This window comes from Ursus arctos, unplaced genomic scaffold (genome assembly GCF_023065955.2).
Source record: "Ursus arctos isolate Adak ecotype North America unplaced genomic scaffold, UrsArc2.0 scaffold_18, whole genome shotgun sequence".
Lineage (NCBI taxonomy): Eukaryota > Metazoa > Chordata > Mammalia > Carnivora > Ursidae > Ursus > Ursus arctos.
In genome coordinates, this window is record NW_026622852.1 from 39,720,531 (window position 1) to 39,738,233 (window position 17,703).

The window sequence follows — 17,703 nt, forward strand, 5'->3', positions numbered from 1 at the left end:
TAATTATATTCATAGACATTCACTCAAGAGAAATGATAACATATGCCCACAAAAAGACTTTTATACGAATATTATAGAAAATTTTTTCCTAATAGTAAAAATCTGGGAAATAAATCCAGGAGAGTTGATAAGCAAACTGGGGTACACCGATATGAAAAATTCCTCAGTAATAAGAAATGAACTAGTCATACACATAACATCATAAATGAATCTCAAAAGTGTTATGCTGAGTGGAAGAAGTCTGACACAAAAGAGTTACTATATGATTCCATAAACGAAATTCTAGAACAAGGCAAACTAATACATAGTGACAGAAAGTAGACCAGTGGATCTGACCTGGCATCAGAGGTAAAGGTTAGAAGAAGAGAGGAATGGTAATGACTACAGAATGCAAAGGGGCACAGGGAACTTTTTTGGTGATAGAAATATTCTATATCCTTGGATAAAGAAGATAAGGTATATGTATATATATGTATATATGTGTATGTATATATGTATATGTATATATGCATACAGAACGGAATATTACGCAGCCATCAAAAATGAAATCTTGCCATTTGCAATGACATGGCTGGAACTAGAGGGTATTATGCAAAGCAAAATAAGTCAATCAGAGAAAGAAAATTATCATATGATCTCACTGATATGTGGAATTTAAGAAACAAAACAGAGGATCATAGGGGAAGAGAGTTAAAAATAAAACAAGACAAAACCAGAGAGGAAGACAATCCATAAGAGACTCTTAATCATAAGAAACAAACTGAGGGTTGCTGCAGGGGAGGGGGGTGGAAGGATGGAGTAACTGGGTGATGGACATTAAGGAGGGCGTGTGATGTAATGAGCACTGGGTATAATATAAGACTGATAAATCACAGGCCTGTACCTCTGAAACCAATACTACATTATATGTTAATTAATTGAATTTAAATAAAAACACATAAAAAATATTCCATATCCTAATTGTGGGGGTTGTTTCATTGGTATGCACATTTGTTACAATGCATAAAACTGTACAGTTAGAATGGGTACATTTTATTTATGTAAATTATGCCTTATAATGTTTGAGAAAAACTTAAATGTCTAGGAGCCAGATAAATAAGGTATGTAAATGAATGAAGTATATGGCCAGTGCTTAAATCATAATCTTTAGGAATATAAATTTTGAGTTTTTTCTTCCAAACGTAGTCTGTAATTTTTTTGTTTTTCCTTTTATTAGAGATACTGGTTTAAGAAACATTTTACTTCCCTCCTAACTATACTAAATGTAAGACAAAAGTGCAAGAGTAATGCTAAATGCTAACTAACACCTGGTTTCAATTTATGAGTGCTGGGAACTATGGTGAACTGGAGGTGGGTGAGCTATTAATGGCCTGTCTAAAGTGGTGAGCTGCTATTGGTTCCAACAAATTGTTGCCATATAAGAGTATGGGTCTGGTTTTTGGAATTTTTAAAAACAAGCTCAAAATACAGATCATTTATCTGCAACCCCCAAAACTATAAATGTTGGTAACTAATTAAAACACTATATGGGTCAATAATATGTGGGCTGACTAGGACCAGAGGTTACCAATTAGCAACCTCTGAGATATTTTCTAGAGATATCCTGGTATGTTTAGCAGGCAAATAGGAACTATTTATTATTTCCCTTTTCTGATTATTTTCTTCTACTTCTCTGTGTTTAATAAACCCTATCCTGACAACCTGGCAATGAGCTTCTGATATAGTTCTTGCTTTTTATTATTTTTTCAGTTATTGCTTTTTAAACTTCATAATTAAACTATCATCATAATTCTGTCAGATGTCAAAATGAATTATATGTTTTATTTTAACCTCAAAATAGTTACATATCATAATAAAGACTTTACATAGTCTTACAGATTTAATACATTATTCTGGATATTTGAAGACCCCATAAAATCTTCCTCTCCCTTTTCTTTATCTAGCAATCTGACTTAATCTCTTTTAAAATTCTTCTTCTACCCGAATACCCACCTGGGCCTTAGGATAGATAGACTGGTGTACATTTCCTTGACATAGTCTATTTTCCTTTCTACCAAAGCCCTCTGTCTTCTGTCTTTGAGACATCTCTTGCTGATAACAATTCTTGCCCCAGTTCCCATCTCCTTAGAGCAGTCTCCCAACACACATAATAATTTCTAAAATGCATTTTTAAATATATTTATTTAGTCTATAATAAACTAAAAGTGAACTTTCCCAACTTCTTTAAGATCTAAAGCTATTGCACAAACTGACTTTAAAAAACAATCCAGGGGCGCCTGGGTGGCTCAGTTGTTAAGCGTCTGCCTTCGGTTCAGGGCATGATCCCAGGGTCCTGGGATCGAGCCCCACATTGGGCTCCCTGCTTTGCTGGGAGGCTGCTTCTTCCTCTCCCACTCCCCCTGCTTGTGTTCCCTCTCTCGCTGGCTGTCTCTCTCTCTCTGTCAAATAAATAAAATCTTTAAAAAAAAAAATAAAAAAATAAAAACAATCCATATATACTTCAAAAAGATGTAATTCAGAATAAGTGTGTTCCATTTATTATAATGCCATATATAACAACCAAAATAACTCAAAAGATAGATACTCAAAACACATTTTTGCCGCCTTAAATTGTATAAGTAAAAAATGTTAACTGAGTAAACTCTTTGGAAACAAAGGAAGATTATCTACTGTTACGGAGAGGTTACTAGATATAATTAAACACCCAGAGTTCACCTGTCAGATGAAAAATAACAGCGCTGCTTTGAGTCTAGTCTGATGTAAATAAACACTGGGCTAGTAATTAATCATTTATAAAAACAAACAAAGTCACTTTAATTGAAAATGGCTAGAAATTTAAAAACTGAGACTATAGAATTTTAGAACAACAAAGGATTTTAGGATGAGCTAGTCAAACGTCCTCATTTTTTTCAAGGAACAAAATGGGGCTTAGTGGAGCTCAAAGTTATAAATTCTGACAGAGCCAGGTCTAATACTGAATGCTGGAATTTAGTTTTAATTTCCCAATCACCTAATGGAAAGCCAGTATCTAACATTTTCTCATTCTGAAAAATTCACACAAGTGATATTTACTATTGCATACTTACATTCTAATTGAAGCACTTTTATTGGCAAAAATATCTCCATTTTAGTATCATCAGAAGATAGATCATCATGACACAAATATGTATTCAGATGTTCCAAAGTTTCTGCCTCTTTCAGATTTAGTCTTCCTTTTTCCCACCACTCTGTGCTTACAGGATTAACTACAAGCCTTTCTTCTTCAATAGAAAATATCTTTTTCAAATCCATAGCAGAATATTGACTGTTGGGCTCTTCAGTCCTTGGCACTTAAAAAACAAAAACAAAAACAAACCAAAAACAAATAGAAACAGTTCATAGGGCAAAAGAGATGAAAAACAAAATAAACAGAACCACACTGAAAATTCCTTATAAAATAGATTTTCACACATTGGGGAAAAAAGTGAAATTTGAAGTTATATAGCTAGTATTTTGTCTTCAAGACACTAGTACTTGTAAAAGTCCAGAATATTATAGCAATAGAAGTCACATAAGGGATTTATTTTAAACTGTGGAAATATCATAAAGTTAAAATTATTCTAATATTTACTAGGAGATATAACCATTATTTTGTTTGAACATTTTAGTAATTACTAAATTAATACATTTGATAACATTTTGAAGAATTAAAGTTAGATTTATTAAATTTGAAATTCTATTTTATTAATATGAACCTAAACTAGAAGATATATTTGATCAGATTTTATGATGACTATCATCCTAGATATTGTGGCACAGAGATGTCCACCTCATTACTTTTAACCTAAATAATAACAAATCATAATGTATGGAGGAACTGAAATAGCATAACTACTCAAATTATTATCTGCATTATAAGCATCAACCCAAAATTAAGATGAAAAATTCTAAAATCCTAATTTTGGAACTGTGTTTTTTATAATGACAGTAACAATAATAAAAAAATAATAAAGCTGACAATACATTTCTACTAATTATACCTTCTCACCTTTACTTTTTGTTTAGCCTTCAAAATCAATTAATCTTTACCTGTGAGCAAAAATGGTTTCAATGAGCTTCTGCAGCTTTCTAACTGCCACACCATCCAGTTTTTGCTAACTGATTCCTCAGCGGTAAGCAAACTACTGAAAAAGAGGAGTTAAAGCCTAATATATTAATAATATTGAGACTTCTTGTATAATAAAATTTTATTATTTTCTTCTTTTTTAAAAATTTAAATTCAATTAGTCAACATATAGTAGTACATCATTAGTTTTTGATGTAGCGTTCAGTGATTCATTAGTTGCATATAACACCCAGTGCTCATCACATCATGTAATAAAATTTTATTTTAAGAAAATTATTTTTCTAAGTATTTTTTTACATTCAAAAGCAAGTGAAAAATTTACTCTATAAATGTGTAAACTGAAGTAGAGAGTTTCATAGACCAAATTTCATACACTTAATTTTCCTCCCCTTGGAAGTTTTGGCAATTTGTTAGCCTCTTAATTGCTCCTGCTTGCCTATACCTTAATTCCTACCTCTCTGTCCCTCAACGAAACCTGGAGCCAAAGGAGGCTGATTCAGGAGGATTTTAGCACTTCCTTCCATGAAGTGTGCCAACATCAACCCTATAAGCCACTGGTTATACTGGTTATTTTTTAAATTAAAAATATAATTTAAGTAAAATTAATGTGCTTTCCATACAAAACAGTCGCTTTAACACAAATTTTTTACAAAATTGCTGTCCCCCAAGTCCATTCTAAACAAATTCTGGAGCCTCTACTGGCTGAGGGTCAGAATTATGAAAAAGTTCTGTCTGCTCTACTTTCTTAGGAAGGTAAGAGTTTAGCGCTAAAATTTAGTTCAGGTCCTTCAATCTTAGTGGGTGTGTGAATGAGTGATGTATGTCTGTTTGTGTGTTTTGAGGTGCTAGGAAGAGAAAGGAAGAAAGATGCATGACAATTAGTGTAAATCACAGCTTATCAGTAGCTATGAAGTTACTAGCCTTGATAGAGAAGATAACATTAATCCACAAACCCCTTAATCTATGCCCCCAAACCTCTCATTCCAAGGCAAGAATTAATTGTATTCTGTTTCTCTGTTCATATAGAACATATGTGAGCATGCTACTTATAAGTACTGCTAGTTGAGTTCACAGTCCTAGGCAGCAGAAAGCTGTTTTATGTCTAAGCTATCCAATTTACCTACATAACCCAAAATCTAGGAAGAGGGGGCAAACTGTGAGATTCTAGATAATTCTTGAACCTTACCAAGATTTCTTTGACAAGCAGACACCTCAGATTATAGGCAATTACTTTAAAGCAAAAGGAAGGCAAGCCAAGTCCAATAGGAGGCCATAATATAAACAAATACTCTTAATCTTAATGGAACTTTCTGAAGACATGTCTGAATTTGATATATTCTTAGGTCATATATAAAAATATGTTCACAATTCAGTAATCAGTGTAGAAACAAAGTCTGGTGCTACACAGGCTTTTCTTTTTAGCTCCATAAAATCTAGCAGAGTTTGACATGTGGTAAGTACCCAAAATATTTGTTAACTGGATATATTTCCAGCCAAAATGTTGTGTTCTGAAATAAAAGTAATTGGGGACATAAAAGCAAATTAAGAGTACAGTAACATTACATATTATTTTTCCCTTCTGTTGTTTTTTTATTTTAACATTTTTTTCTTTCCTTTTAGATTCACAGTTGAGGTGAAAATCCATTTTTAAGATAGGAATTTTAAGGTGTTCATATTCATAAACCAAACAGAAGTGATTTACCTCTTGCTAATGAATATAGCAGTGATGAGATGACCTCTTTAAGTTGTTTTAGATGGCCCTAGAACATTTGGCTAATTTTAAAATGCTTTTTTGTTCTAACTTAGCCAAATCATAATACATAAATAAGACTTAAGTTTCATAAATTCTAATTAGATAGTTGAGTTACAACAATAAGTAGATATATCACTTGTGTGATTAACAGGAGTTTATGATAGTTAAGTAAATGCTTGTAATATCAGATTGAAATTCAAGATTGTACTAATTTCTGCTAGTTTCTGTTTCTGATTGCAAATCTGCCTTAACAGATGGATTAGGGTATATGGAGTAAAAGAGCACTAGAAAAGACAGTACAGGTCCTGCAAATAAACATCTGCCCCTCAGCAAAGGGACTAAAAGTATTTAAACAAATTATAAGTAGTTTCTGTATTTGTTCCATGAGATTTTTTAGAGTTCATATCTGATATGGGCAGTTCTGGTTCATGGTAGAGTTTTGTATATCACAGATTTATTCCCCAAATGACACAATTCTTTGCCAGAAGATGAAGGTAACTGGGGCCCTCAATACCAGGCTCCTCCATTGTGTGCTGTGACACCTTCCTGAGATCATTAGTAGAAACCTGAGCAGCTAGTGATGAGTTGTTCCAGTTGCTCCCAAATATCCAACAGAATTCTCATTTGACAGATCAGCCAATCATAGCTAAAAACTCAAAACTCAGTACTCAGCTCCCACAACACCCATTCTGGGAACAATTCATTAGAGTCTTGTAGACTTTCTTGTAATTTTCCTGAAAATGTATTATTTTAGGACTCATTTAGTTTCAGGACTACAGTGGGGAAGAAAGAGCTGTGCTGGTTATGCTCCTAGTTTTGTAACTGGTGTAAGAGCACGGGAATGGAATGACAATTCCAGGATAGCAGACTAATCTAACTTAGGACACATTAAGTTACATGTATGCCACATGGTAGAAGATAGCAACCAAAGCTATCTCAGATTCCACCGGAGGGCAAAGTTGCTGGGCCATTAAGCTATACAATTTTGCCTCAAACTAGAATACAATGATCCAGCCTTGCAATATCAATTCTGAGATTACAGACCATTCTGTGCAGTGACAATGGGGTATTGAACAGATTTGTGGATCAATACTTGGTTCTACATGTCTAGTTCCCCCAACACCAATACCACATTGACAGAGGTAAACAAGGTCAGAGGATGTCCTCTGTTAGAGATGGGATGTGATTCCTAGTACTCCTAGGAAAGTAATTTGATAGACAAATCTATTGATGGACGCTATCCACACTGCCCTGTGATCCTTGGCTATTCCTGGTCAGAGAGCTATGACAATCTTTTAGAAGACCTATAACAATCCTAAAAGGTATATACTGTTAATATCCCAATATTACAGATAAGGAAACTGAGGCACAGGGCAATTAAGGTCCGAGCTAGTAAGTGATACAGCCAGACAATCTGGCTATAGTTCAGGGCACTTAACTACTTTTTATGGGCTAAATTTCAATCATATATTGAAGCCCTAACTCTCAGTGCCTCCGAATGTGACTACATTTGGAGAGAGGGCCTTTAAAGAGGCAATTAAGTTAAAATGGGGTGGTTAAGATGGGTGCTAATCCAATATGAATACGAAATTAGGACGCAGACATGCATGGAGGAAAGACTGTAAGAAGAGAAAGAACTAAAATCGAATCAAGTTGAAATCAAAAGGCTATTAATGAATGCAACCAAAAATGGAGGCTGTAACTGCTAGGATAAATGAGGCAAAAAAGAGAATTAGTGATATAGAAGACAAAATGATGGAGAATGAAGAAGTGGAGAAAAAGAGAGATAAACAACTACTGGATCATGAGGGGAGAATCTGAGAGATAAGTGATACCATAAAGCAAAACAATATTAGAATAATTGGGATCCCAGAAGAAGAGGAAAGACAGAAAGGGGGAAGGTATATTAGAGCAAATTATAGTGGAGAACTTCCCTAATCTGGGCAAGGAAACAGGCATTCAAGTTGAGGAGGCACAAGAACCTCCCTCAAAATCAATAAAAATTGGTCAACACCCCAACATACAATAGTGAAACTTGCAAATCTCAGAGACAAAGAGAAAGATCCTGAAAGCAGCTCTGGACAAGAGGTCCACAGCTACAAGGGCAGAAACATTAGACTGGCAGCAGACCTATTCGCAGAGACTTGGCAGGCCAGAAAGGACTGGCATGATATATTCAGGGTGCTAAATGAGAAAAATATGCAGCCAAGAATACTTTATCCAGCTAGGCTTTCATTCAAAATAGAGGGAGAGATGAGGAGCTTCTAGGACAAACAGAAACTAAAAGAATTTGTGATCACTAAACCAACCCTACAAGAAATATTAAAAGGGATCCTTTAAGCAAAGAGAGAGCCCAAAAGTAACATAGACCAGAAAGGAACAAAGACAATATACAGAAACAGTGACTTTACAGGTAATACAATGGCACTAAACTCATATCTTTCAATAGTTTCTCTGAATGTAAATAAGCTAAATGCCCCAATCAAAAGACATAGGGTATCAGATTGGATAAAAAAGCAAGACACATTAACATGCTGTCTGCAAGAGACCCATTTTAGACCCAAAGACACCTCCAGATTGAAACTGAGGGGGTGGAAAACCATTTATCATGTTAATGAACATCAAAAGAAAGCTGGAGTGGCAATCCTTATATCAGGCATATTAAATTGTAAACCAAAGACTGTAATAAGAGATGAGGAAGGACACTATATCATAATTAAAGGGTCTATCCAACAAGAAGATCTAACAGTTGTAAGTATTTATGCCCCTAACATGGAAGCAGCCAATTATATAAACCAACTAATAACAAAATTAAAGAAACACATTGATAATAATACAATAATTATAGGGGACTTTAACACCTCTCTCATGCAATGGACAGATCATCTAAGCAGAAGATCAACAAGGAAACAAGGACTTTGAATGACATATTGGACCAGATGGACTTTGCAGATATATTCAGAGCATTCCACCTTAAAGCAACAGAATACACGTTCTTCTTGAATGCACATGGAACATTCTTCAGAATAGATCACATACTTGGTCACAAATCAAGTCTCAACCAGTACCAAAAGATTGGGATCATTCCCTGCATATTTGCAGACCACAATGCTTTGAAACTTGAACTCAATCACGAGAGGAAGGAAAGAACTCAAATACACAGAGGCTAAAGAGCATCCTACTAAAGAATGAATGGGTCAACTAGGAAATTAAAGAAGAATTTAAAAAATTCATGGAAACATGAAAATGAAAACACAACTGTTCAAAAGGATGCAGTAAAGGCGGTCTTAAGAGGGAAGTATATAGCAATACAAGCCTTTCTCAAGAAGCAAGAAAGGTATCAAATATACGACCTAACCTTACGCCCTAAAGGAGCTGGAGAAAGAACAGCAAATAAAGCCTAAACCCAGCAGGAGAAGAGAATAAAGATTAGAGCAGAAATCAATGAAATAGAAACCAAAAGAACAGTAGAACAGATGAATGAAACTAGGAGCTGGCTCTTTGAAAGAATTAATAAGATTAATAAACCCCTGGCCAGACTTATCAAAAGAAAAGAGAAAGGACCCAAATAAATAAAATCATGAATGAAAGAGGAGAGATCACAAGGAACACCAAAGAAATACAAACAATTATAAGAACATGTTATGAACAACTATATGCCAAGAAATTAGGCAATGAATCACTGAACACTACATCAAAAACTAATGATGTACTATATGTTGGCTAACTGAACATAATAAAAAAAAAAAGAAATGAAAGTAAAAAAAAAAAAAGAAAAAAGAAAAAGAAATAAATTAAATAAACTATGACATCTGAGATAACTGGGGAAAAAAGAAGAGATATATATATACACACACATACATACACACAATGGAATACTACTCAGCCATCAAAATATGAAATCTTGCCATTCGCAATGCATGGATGGAACTAGAGGGCATTATGCTAAGTGAAATAAGTCAATCAGAAAAAGATAAATATCATATGATTTCACTCCTACGTGGAATTTAAGAAACAAAACAGGATTATAGGGGAAGAGAGGAAAAAATAAAACAAGACAAAATCAGAGAGGGAAAAAAACCATAAGAAACTCTTAATCATAGGAAACAAGCTGAGGATTGCTGGGGGGAAGGGGGCATAGGGGCGGGATAACTGGGTGATGGACATTAAAGAGGGCATGTGCTGTAATGAGCACTGGGTGTTATATAAGACTGATGAATCACTGACCTCTACCTCTGAAACTAATAATACATTGTATGTTAATTAATTGAATTTAAACCAAAAAATTTTAAAAAGAAAAAGAAAAAAATAAAAGCTCAAATAAATAAATAAAATCTTTTTTTAAAAAAAGAAGAGAAAGGTAGAAGACAGTTACCTAAGATGAAGCCAAGAAAAGACATCTCATAATGAATTCAACCCTGCTAATATCTTAACCTGAGACTTCTAGCCTCCAGACTGTGACTAAATAAATTTAAATTTATTTACCATAGACTGGGTGTTTAAGCCATTCAGTCTATGGTATTTGTTAAGGCAGCCTGAGCAAATGAATATACTACTACACTGTCTTTCGTAGCAGAGTGCCAATAGAGGCATACCATTAGCAGGTATCCAATGGCAATACCCTAAAAAAATTCTTCTAGTGCCAGAATCTTTACAATTTTTCAAGCTGTTTATTTTTAATGGTAATATGTTCACATAAAAATACTAAAAATATAAAAGAACCTGGCTCTATCACTTACTAGCTTCCATATTGCCACGTTACCCAGCTCCCTTCCAGACACAACCAAAGCTACCTGATTCTTATGTGTCTTTCTAAAAATATTCTATAAATATAAAAACAAGTATGTACAAATGGCCAACAGACATGTGAAAAGATGCTCAACATCACTCAGCATCAGGGAAATACAAATCAAAACCATAATGAGATACCACCTCACACTGGTTAAAACGGCTAAAATTAATAACAGATGTTGGCAAGGATGCAGAGAAAGGGGAACCCTTCTCACACTGTTGGTAGGAATGCAAACTGGTACAGCCACTCTGGAAAACAGTATGGAGGTTCCTCAAAAAGTTGAAAATAGAGATACCCTACGACCCAGCAATTGCACTAGTGGGTATTTACCCCAAAGATACAAATGTAGTGATCCGAAGGGGCATGTGCACCCCAATGTTTATAGCAGCAGTGTCCACAATAGCCAAACTATGGAAAGAGCCCAGATGTCCATTGACAGATGAATGGATAAAGATGTGGTATAAATATACAATGGAATTCTACTCAGCCATCAAAAAATGAAATCTTATCATTTGCAATGATGTGCATGGAACTAGAGGGCATTATGCTAAGTGAAATAAGTCAAGCAGAGAAAGAATTATCATATGATTTCACTCCTATGTGGAATTTAAGAAACAAAACAGAGGAGAGCATAGGGAAAGGGAGGGAAAAATAAAACAAGATGAAATTAGAGAAGGAGACAAACCATAAGAAACTCTTAATCATAGGAAACAAACTGAGGGTTACTGGAGGGGAGGGGGGGGTGAGGGGATGGGGAGGCTGGGTGCTGGACATTAAGGAGAGCACATGATATAATGAGCACTGTGAATTATGTAAGACTGATGAATCACTGACCTCTATCTCTGAAACTAATAATATGCTATATGTTAATTAATTGAATTTAAATTAAAAATAGTATTAAAAATTTTTTAAAGTATGTACATATATATTCATATATTCTCTCTATTTGCTTACTATAGACACTATCCTTTCTAACATTTTTTTCACAGAGGTATCTTGAAAATTGCCTTTATATGGAGGGATTTAACTAAGGACTGATTATTCTGAATTGCAATTTAAGTTCTAGCTATAATCTTTACTTACATTTTACAAACAGGAGAAAATGGAAATGTCTGAAGTCCTGTACATAATGAAGTCATGGAAGAATGTTGGTTTGTTCGATGTAGATGAGTTAATGGCATTTCTAACTCTACTAGAATACAAAAAGTTTAAAAAATAATTAATTACATAAACATTGAATAAAATTAAGTATAGTTTAGAACTTTTTGTAAGTAACTCTGATGCTGATCATTCTGTTATAACAAAAATTTTCAGTAAAAAGACATTTGGGTTACTTGAAATACAAAATAACAGTTTTAAATTTCCATCTATAAGGAATTACACATATATCACATGCTATCTCAACAGTGATAGTGGTGATTTTAAAAAAATACACTGACAACTAAACTTTATTGTTTACTGTATGAGATAAATTCTAAGAGTTTTATGTGTAATAATGCTTTCAATTCTGACAACTTATGTTGTCAGTACTTAGGAGACAGTACTATTTTCATCTTCATACTAAATATTGGTGATGTTAAGTAAATAGTATTAATGGAGACTAAGTCTTCACCTTAGTAAGTCTGGAGTCTGGGTGGCCCAGCAGTTACATATTTATAGGGTGGGCTTGAGAAACTGAAACTCAGTCAGTCTGGTATGACTATTCAGAAGTAGTCAGTGTGTTCCTATCACTTTCATAAATAAAGCAATAAACTTCCAAATAGATGATTAATGTGATTCAATTATAAATGTAACTAAAGGAGCACCTGGCTGGCTCAGTTGGTTAAGTGTCTGACTCTTGATTTTGGCTTAGGTCATGATCTCAGCGTTGCGAGATTAGGTTCCACACTGGGTGTTGGAGCCTGTTTAAGATTCTCTCTCTCCCTCTCCCTCTGCCTACCTTTCCCCATACCCGCTAAAATAAATAAATAAATAAATAAATAAATAAATAAACCAATAAAAAACATGTAACTAAATAATAGTATCATCAACATAGTTAAGAAGCAACACAACTTGGCATTACATTGGAACAAAAGATGATTCAGAGTCCAAAGCTGGTATGATAATAATAGTAATAGTAATGATAGGATTGCTTTGGGTGATTAAAAAGTTAAATTTACAAAAGTGTAACAAGGGTCAGCGAGATCACTAATACTGAGATAAAATATAAAATTTTATTTACTGAACTCTAATATAAGATTTCTGATTTTAATATTAATGCTATTTCCTCCATTCCTCTTCCTCAATCTTTGTAACCTCTGTATATTATTCAGTTTTGATGCTAGAAGGATAATGAGTTAGTGATAGTAACAAATGTAAATGGACAGATAAGAGAAAAAATGACAACTTGGATTGCAATAATCAAATTTTAAACATGAAAACTGTCTTCTAGTAGACCTTACATGTGAATGTATTGTACTTTTACATCAGATATATTAACCACTGATAAACTCAATGTTTCGTCCAAAATTTCTACCTGGTTCACTGTATTCTGGTTCACAATGGCTTTGAATGGCCAAAATCTCTGTGGAGCTGCATTTTATATCCTCAATGTCAATTCCATGCTTGGTAGTAAGTTCTGAAAAGAAAAATAAGAAAGTCTACTATCAGCATAAGTACTACTATCTCAGTTTTTTTGTAATGTTGTCCGTTCCTCTGTGGCAATGACTGTTTTACTTAGTATACCATCAGAGCCAACTGAAGCCTGGGCGTGTACCACCACAGTCCTTCAGTAAAGTCAACTGTCCTTTACAATAGCATTCATGTCCTTTATAATAGTCCTGCTAATAAGCCAATAGGTCAACCTGCAGTTTTAAGCTCTGCTATATTTTCAAGTTCTGGTATGAATTTGATCTTACTCAGGTTGACTTTTCATTCCTTTGCTTTGACTTGTAGGCTAATCAGTAATTCACTTGATTTAGTCTTGTCTACAAGAATTCCTTCAAGTTTGTGGTCTAGTAATGGCAAGCATCCCTGTTCTCAATGGATATCATAAATCACCCTTCACTCCTCCCTAATATTATATATCTTTGATGATTTCAACTGGAATTTATAAAAGGGTAGCTAAATATTTGAGCTTAAATTGTCATTAGAAAGAATTCAATAATATTTACTAAGTCTAACTGGGATAAAAGAATATACAATTTAGGTTATGATTCTCTCAGTCATCTGATTCCATGAATCATAACCTCACTGAGCTTCTCCATATCTAACTAAAGTCAGCACAGAAGTTGTTAGTGCTTTGTCGTCGTTTATAAGAAAACAACTTTAAAAAATTAGTATAGTCATAGGCGATTTAGCTTTATCTGTATAATTATCTTGAAATGGTTGATTTCAGAGATGTGTAAGTTTGCTGTTATATAAGTTAACACACACACACACACACACACACATATATATATGTTAAATTATAAAGAGAAAGACAAGGAGAAAAGAGTCTTATCAACAATAATTCTGAGATTTTACCACGGAACCTGAAGAACACTTCTTAAAAACTTGGAGGTTCAGAAAACAGTTTAATCAACATATTTTTATAACAAACATTATTAAGTAGTTTTTACAAATAATAGATTTTTGAATTTATTCTCACCTATTTTGAAAAGCTTTTCATTTTCATCTGCATAATTTATTATTTCTGGCATTAAGTTTAAGGATTCCTTCAGTTCGGTGAGTGATGGAATATCAACTTCTTGTTTGAGGTTTGTAGGTATTAAGAATTCACACTCAGGCAAAATTGATGGCTGAAATAGTTTAAGTAAAAGAAGCTTTTAGGGAGGTTTTCCAGATAAATATTTCTGGACTCATAAACAGATAAAATTTGTTTAATTAGTGTATCAAATTTTAAGCTAAACATTCAAAATTTTTAATGTTATGAAAACATTTTAAAAAACAGAGGTGTAGTAGCCAAAAATATATTACAAGCAATGTTCTGAGTAATGTCCTTTATGGCCACTGATTACATTAGTGGTGTACAGTGCCCTTGATGCAGAAATCTTTTGGGGTAATAACAAATTGTTTAACTTCTGAATTAAAAATAATCACTGCAATAGATGAGAGATGGCGAATGGGGAGAAGTAAAAAGGGTAGATGAAATGGAATGGATCTTCACTACACTCATTAAATATGCTTCTCTTTCATTCCTACAGAACTAGATTCTATGTGCACAATGCTCAGAGCTAATGGGTGAGGGAGAGGGGGACTAGAGAAAAGGGCTAATTAGTGAATTAATATTGTCACCACGTGTGTTAAAATTTTTAATTGTAAGGAGACCCTTTAAATGCCTTAAGATATCTATATCTGTATCTTTATCTATATCTACAACTCTATTTCCTTTGAATGTTTTAAGAAAAGCCCCAAATATGAAATATTTTCAGTTGTTTCAAAAAAATGTTTAAAGTAACTTTGTAAATGCATCTAATCTATGTGGGCCTAGTTTTTTGAATTTGTTAAATTGCAAAAAGTTACTTGCACTCTCAACTGCTAAAATTCTTTACATACTAATATCATAATAATTATTTCGTGTACTATTGGAACTGTATGCTAAAAAAGGGGGGCTCCTTTGACGAATTTGATCTTTAATATGTGAAGGTGCTATCTTCCTTATTAACCACTGGCAGCACCTAAAATGAAATCTTGGACCATCTTTTTTCTTACTACTTCAGCGAGATCCCTTCTCTTACATAGTGTAAGTGCTGTTTTGTGTATAACTCACAAATCAAAATCAACATTTCTAGCTCTGGTTTCCAATTTTTTAATTAGAATATGAGCACTTAATGTCCTATACCAGGTACATTAATTAAAATCATTAAGAGACGTTTTTAAATTCACTATACCTGGGCTGTACAACAGACCAGTTCAATCAGAATACATCTGAGTAGGACCCAGGCTTCAGTATTTTATTAAAACTCTCCAAATAATTCCAATGTGTAGCAAAGGTTTAGAATGACTACCTTAAAGTAAATTTGACTTCACTATTGATATAGTCAACCCATTACCAAGTCTTTTTTAACTTGACAAGAGTAGATGGCCAATACATATTACTAAAATTATATTATTTGAGCTCTAATGACAACAGGATTCTCTGAAAGAACAGTTTAAAGCAATTTATCTCAATTATTTATTTTTTTAATTAAGCAAATTATGGGGTGTAATTATATTACTAACTTTAATAAAGATATTACTGAAAGTATTACAGTTTCATTTAAACCTACCGTATCTTCTAGCTTTTCCTGACAAAAGTTCTCTTTATCCATGTAAAAATCTTCTTTTACTAGATCTTTCAAATCTCCTTGAAAAGAGAAACATTCCCTTAACAAAAAATAAAACACTAAATTAGTGTTTACTAAAAGCAAGGTACATACTAAATGTAGCAAATCAAATTAAATAATAATTTAATACAATGATTAAAACTGGAATTGATGTAAAGCAATGATAATATATTATTATTGATAACATCTAGACTTGTGAGCATACGAAGAATACGTTCTCCTTTAGAAATATTTACATCAGACAATTAAGTACCTGAAGAAATTAGCTTCTGTGAAGATCTGTTCTTTGAAATCTAAAATGGGGTCTTTTACCAAAAATAGTTTTAGCCTACTCAACAAAGTATGAGAAGTTGGTAGCTGACTTTTATAGGTCATCAAGTTATTTAAAAAAAGTATTTCTTCATCAATAGACAAATCTGAAAAAAAAAAGAAACATAAAGGAATAAGAAAAAATCTAAAAGTTACACAAAGGGATCTAGACAGTTACTGCAGTCAGCCACTCAAACACACTTTAAATTCTTTAGTTCTTCGTCGCATTGCGCATATAATGTATGCAGCATAGAATTAGCATATATGTAAAAGCTCAATAAATTTTAGTATTACTTAGTACACTGACTAGTAACCAAATGTCCTGAAAAAGTTATAGTGGCTCATTTTCTTTTCAACAAAGATTAGTTTAATCAAGGGAGGAAAATATCTTGCAGTCTTTTGCTTCAAAACAACCAGGGGTAGCCTAAGCAAAGTTGTAAAGATATAAAAGCATTTGACTTTTATGGAACCTAGTCTTTTCTCTGCATCATTTTGCCTCTTAAAGTCTCTAATTCATCCCTAGAGACTCTGAGATGTAGGGGAAGGAAAAGGTCTACAAAACCTACAAATGAGATCAATTCAGATGCTACCATTGTCATGATAAAAAAATTGTATCTATTGTAAAATAGAAATAAAACTTTCATTGTAAAATTGATCACAATAAAAGTTATATGGCAAAGTATCTACTTGAGAAGTGTGATATATCTTATATATCAGGAAACACTACTGCTAACAGTTAATTGCTGGAATAAATTTCTCCTGTCTCCCCCCACCCTATGTTCATGTTACTTTAGAATCTTAGCCAACTGTGTCAGGGCTTTAACAGTTTCTGAGCCAAGGGAGGGAACATAAAACCTGCTCCCATTCTTCAATAAGCTCCTGAGTGGAAAAAAAAGGAAAATATAAGTTCAGATGAGGAAATGCTCAGAAAGCCAAACTCTCCAAAGTGAAATCTACATTGAAGAGGGAGCAACAGTTTCTTGTTCTGGGTAGTGACCTTTCAGTTAAGTAAATTTAAAATGACATGAGAGAGGAATAGTATGGAGTGATGTCTTCCATGACCAATTACACCATTGGTATGCATATGTTTAATAAATATGTGGTGTTCAGCAGGCAACCAGGAAACATCCCTTTGCCTGGTGCTACCTTGAAATGCTAAATGAGAACTTGTTCCATAAACTAGCCTCCTAAGAGATTACTCATCTGAACCTGCTAAGTTCCTGATAATTTTGTGGCCAAGAGCTTCCCGTGACAAATTTGGCATAGTTCTTTTATATACCAAAGAGAGGTAGCCAATCAATTCCATATCTAAACAGGGCTCACGTGGGACAATTAAAGATGGTTATCTGTACATCCACTCTGAAAGTATTAATGAACTCATATTAATAGTAAAAACCCAAACAGCATTTCTTTATATCCCTGTCTCCACCTTCCACTT

The 17,703-nt window shown here is 33.6% G+C and overlaps 1 protein-coding gene across 1 annotated transcript in view; it reads right to left on the minus strand.

The window, feature by feature from the left end:
- The window catches only part of SHOC1 (shortage in chiasmata 1), a 77,927-nt gene that overhangs the window by 40,745 nt on the left and 19,479 nt on the right, over window positions 1-17,703 (minus strand). Inside the window, exons 5-11 of the mRNA XM_026506015.2 lie at window positions 16,210-16,372; window positions 15,882-15,996; window positions 14,279-14,429; window positions 13,166-13,267; window positions 11,734-11,842; window positions 4,069-4,163; window positions 3,087-3,329 (exon numbers count right to left, since the gene is read on the minus strand). Coding sequence (XP_026361800.2) covers window positions 3,087-3,329; window positions 4,069-4,163; window positions 11,734-11,842; window positions 13,166-13,267; window positions 14,279-14,429; window positions 15,882-15,996; window positions 16,210-16,372 — 978 coding nt within the window. The remainder of the gene's footprint in view (window positions 1-3,086; window positions 3,330-4,068; window positions 4,164-11,733; window positions 11,843-13,165; window positions 13,268-14,278; window positions 14,430-15,881; window positions 15,997-16,209; window positions 16,373-17,703) is intronic.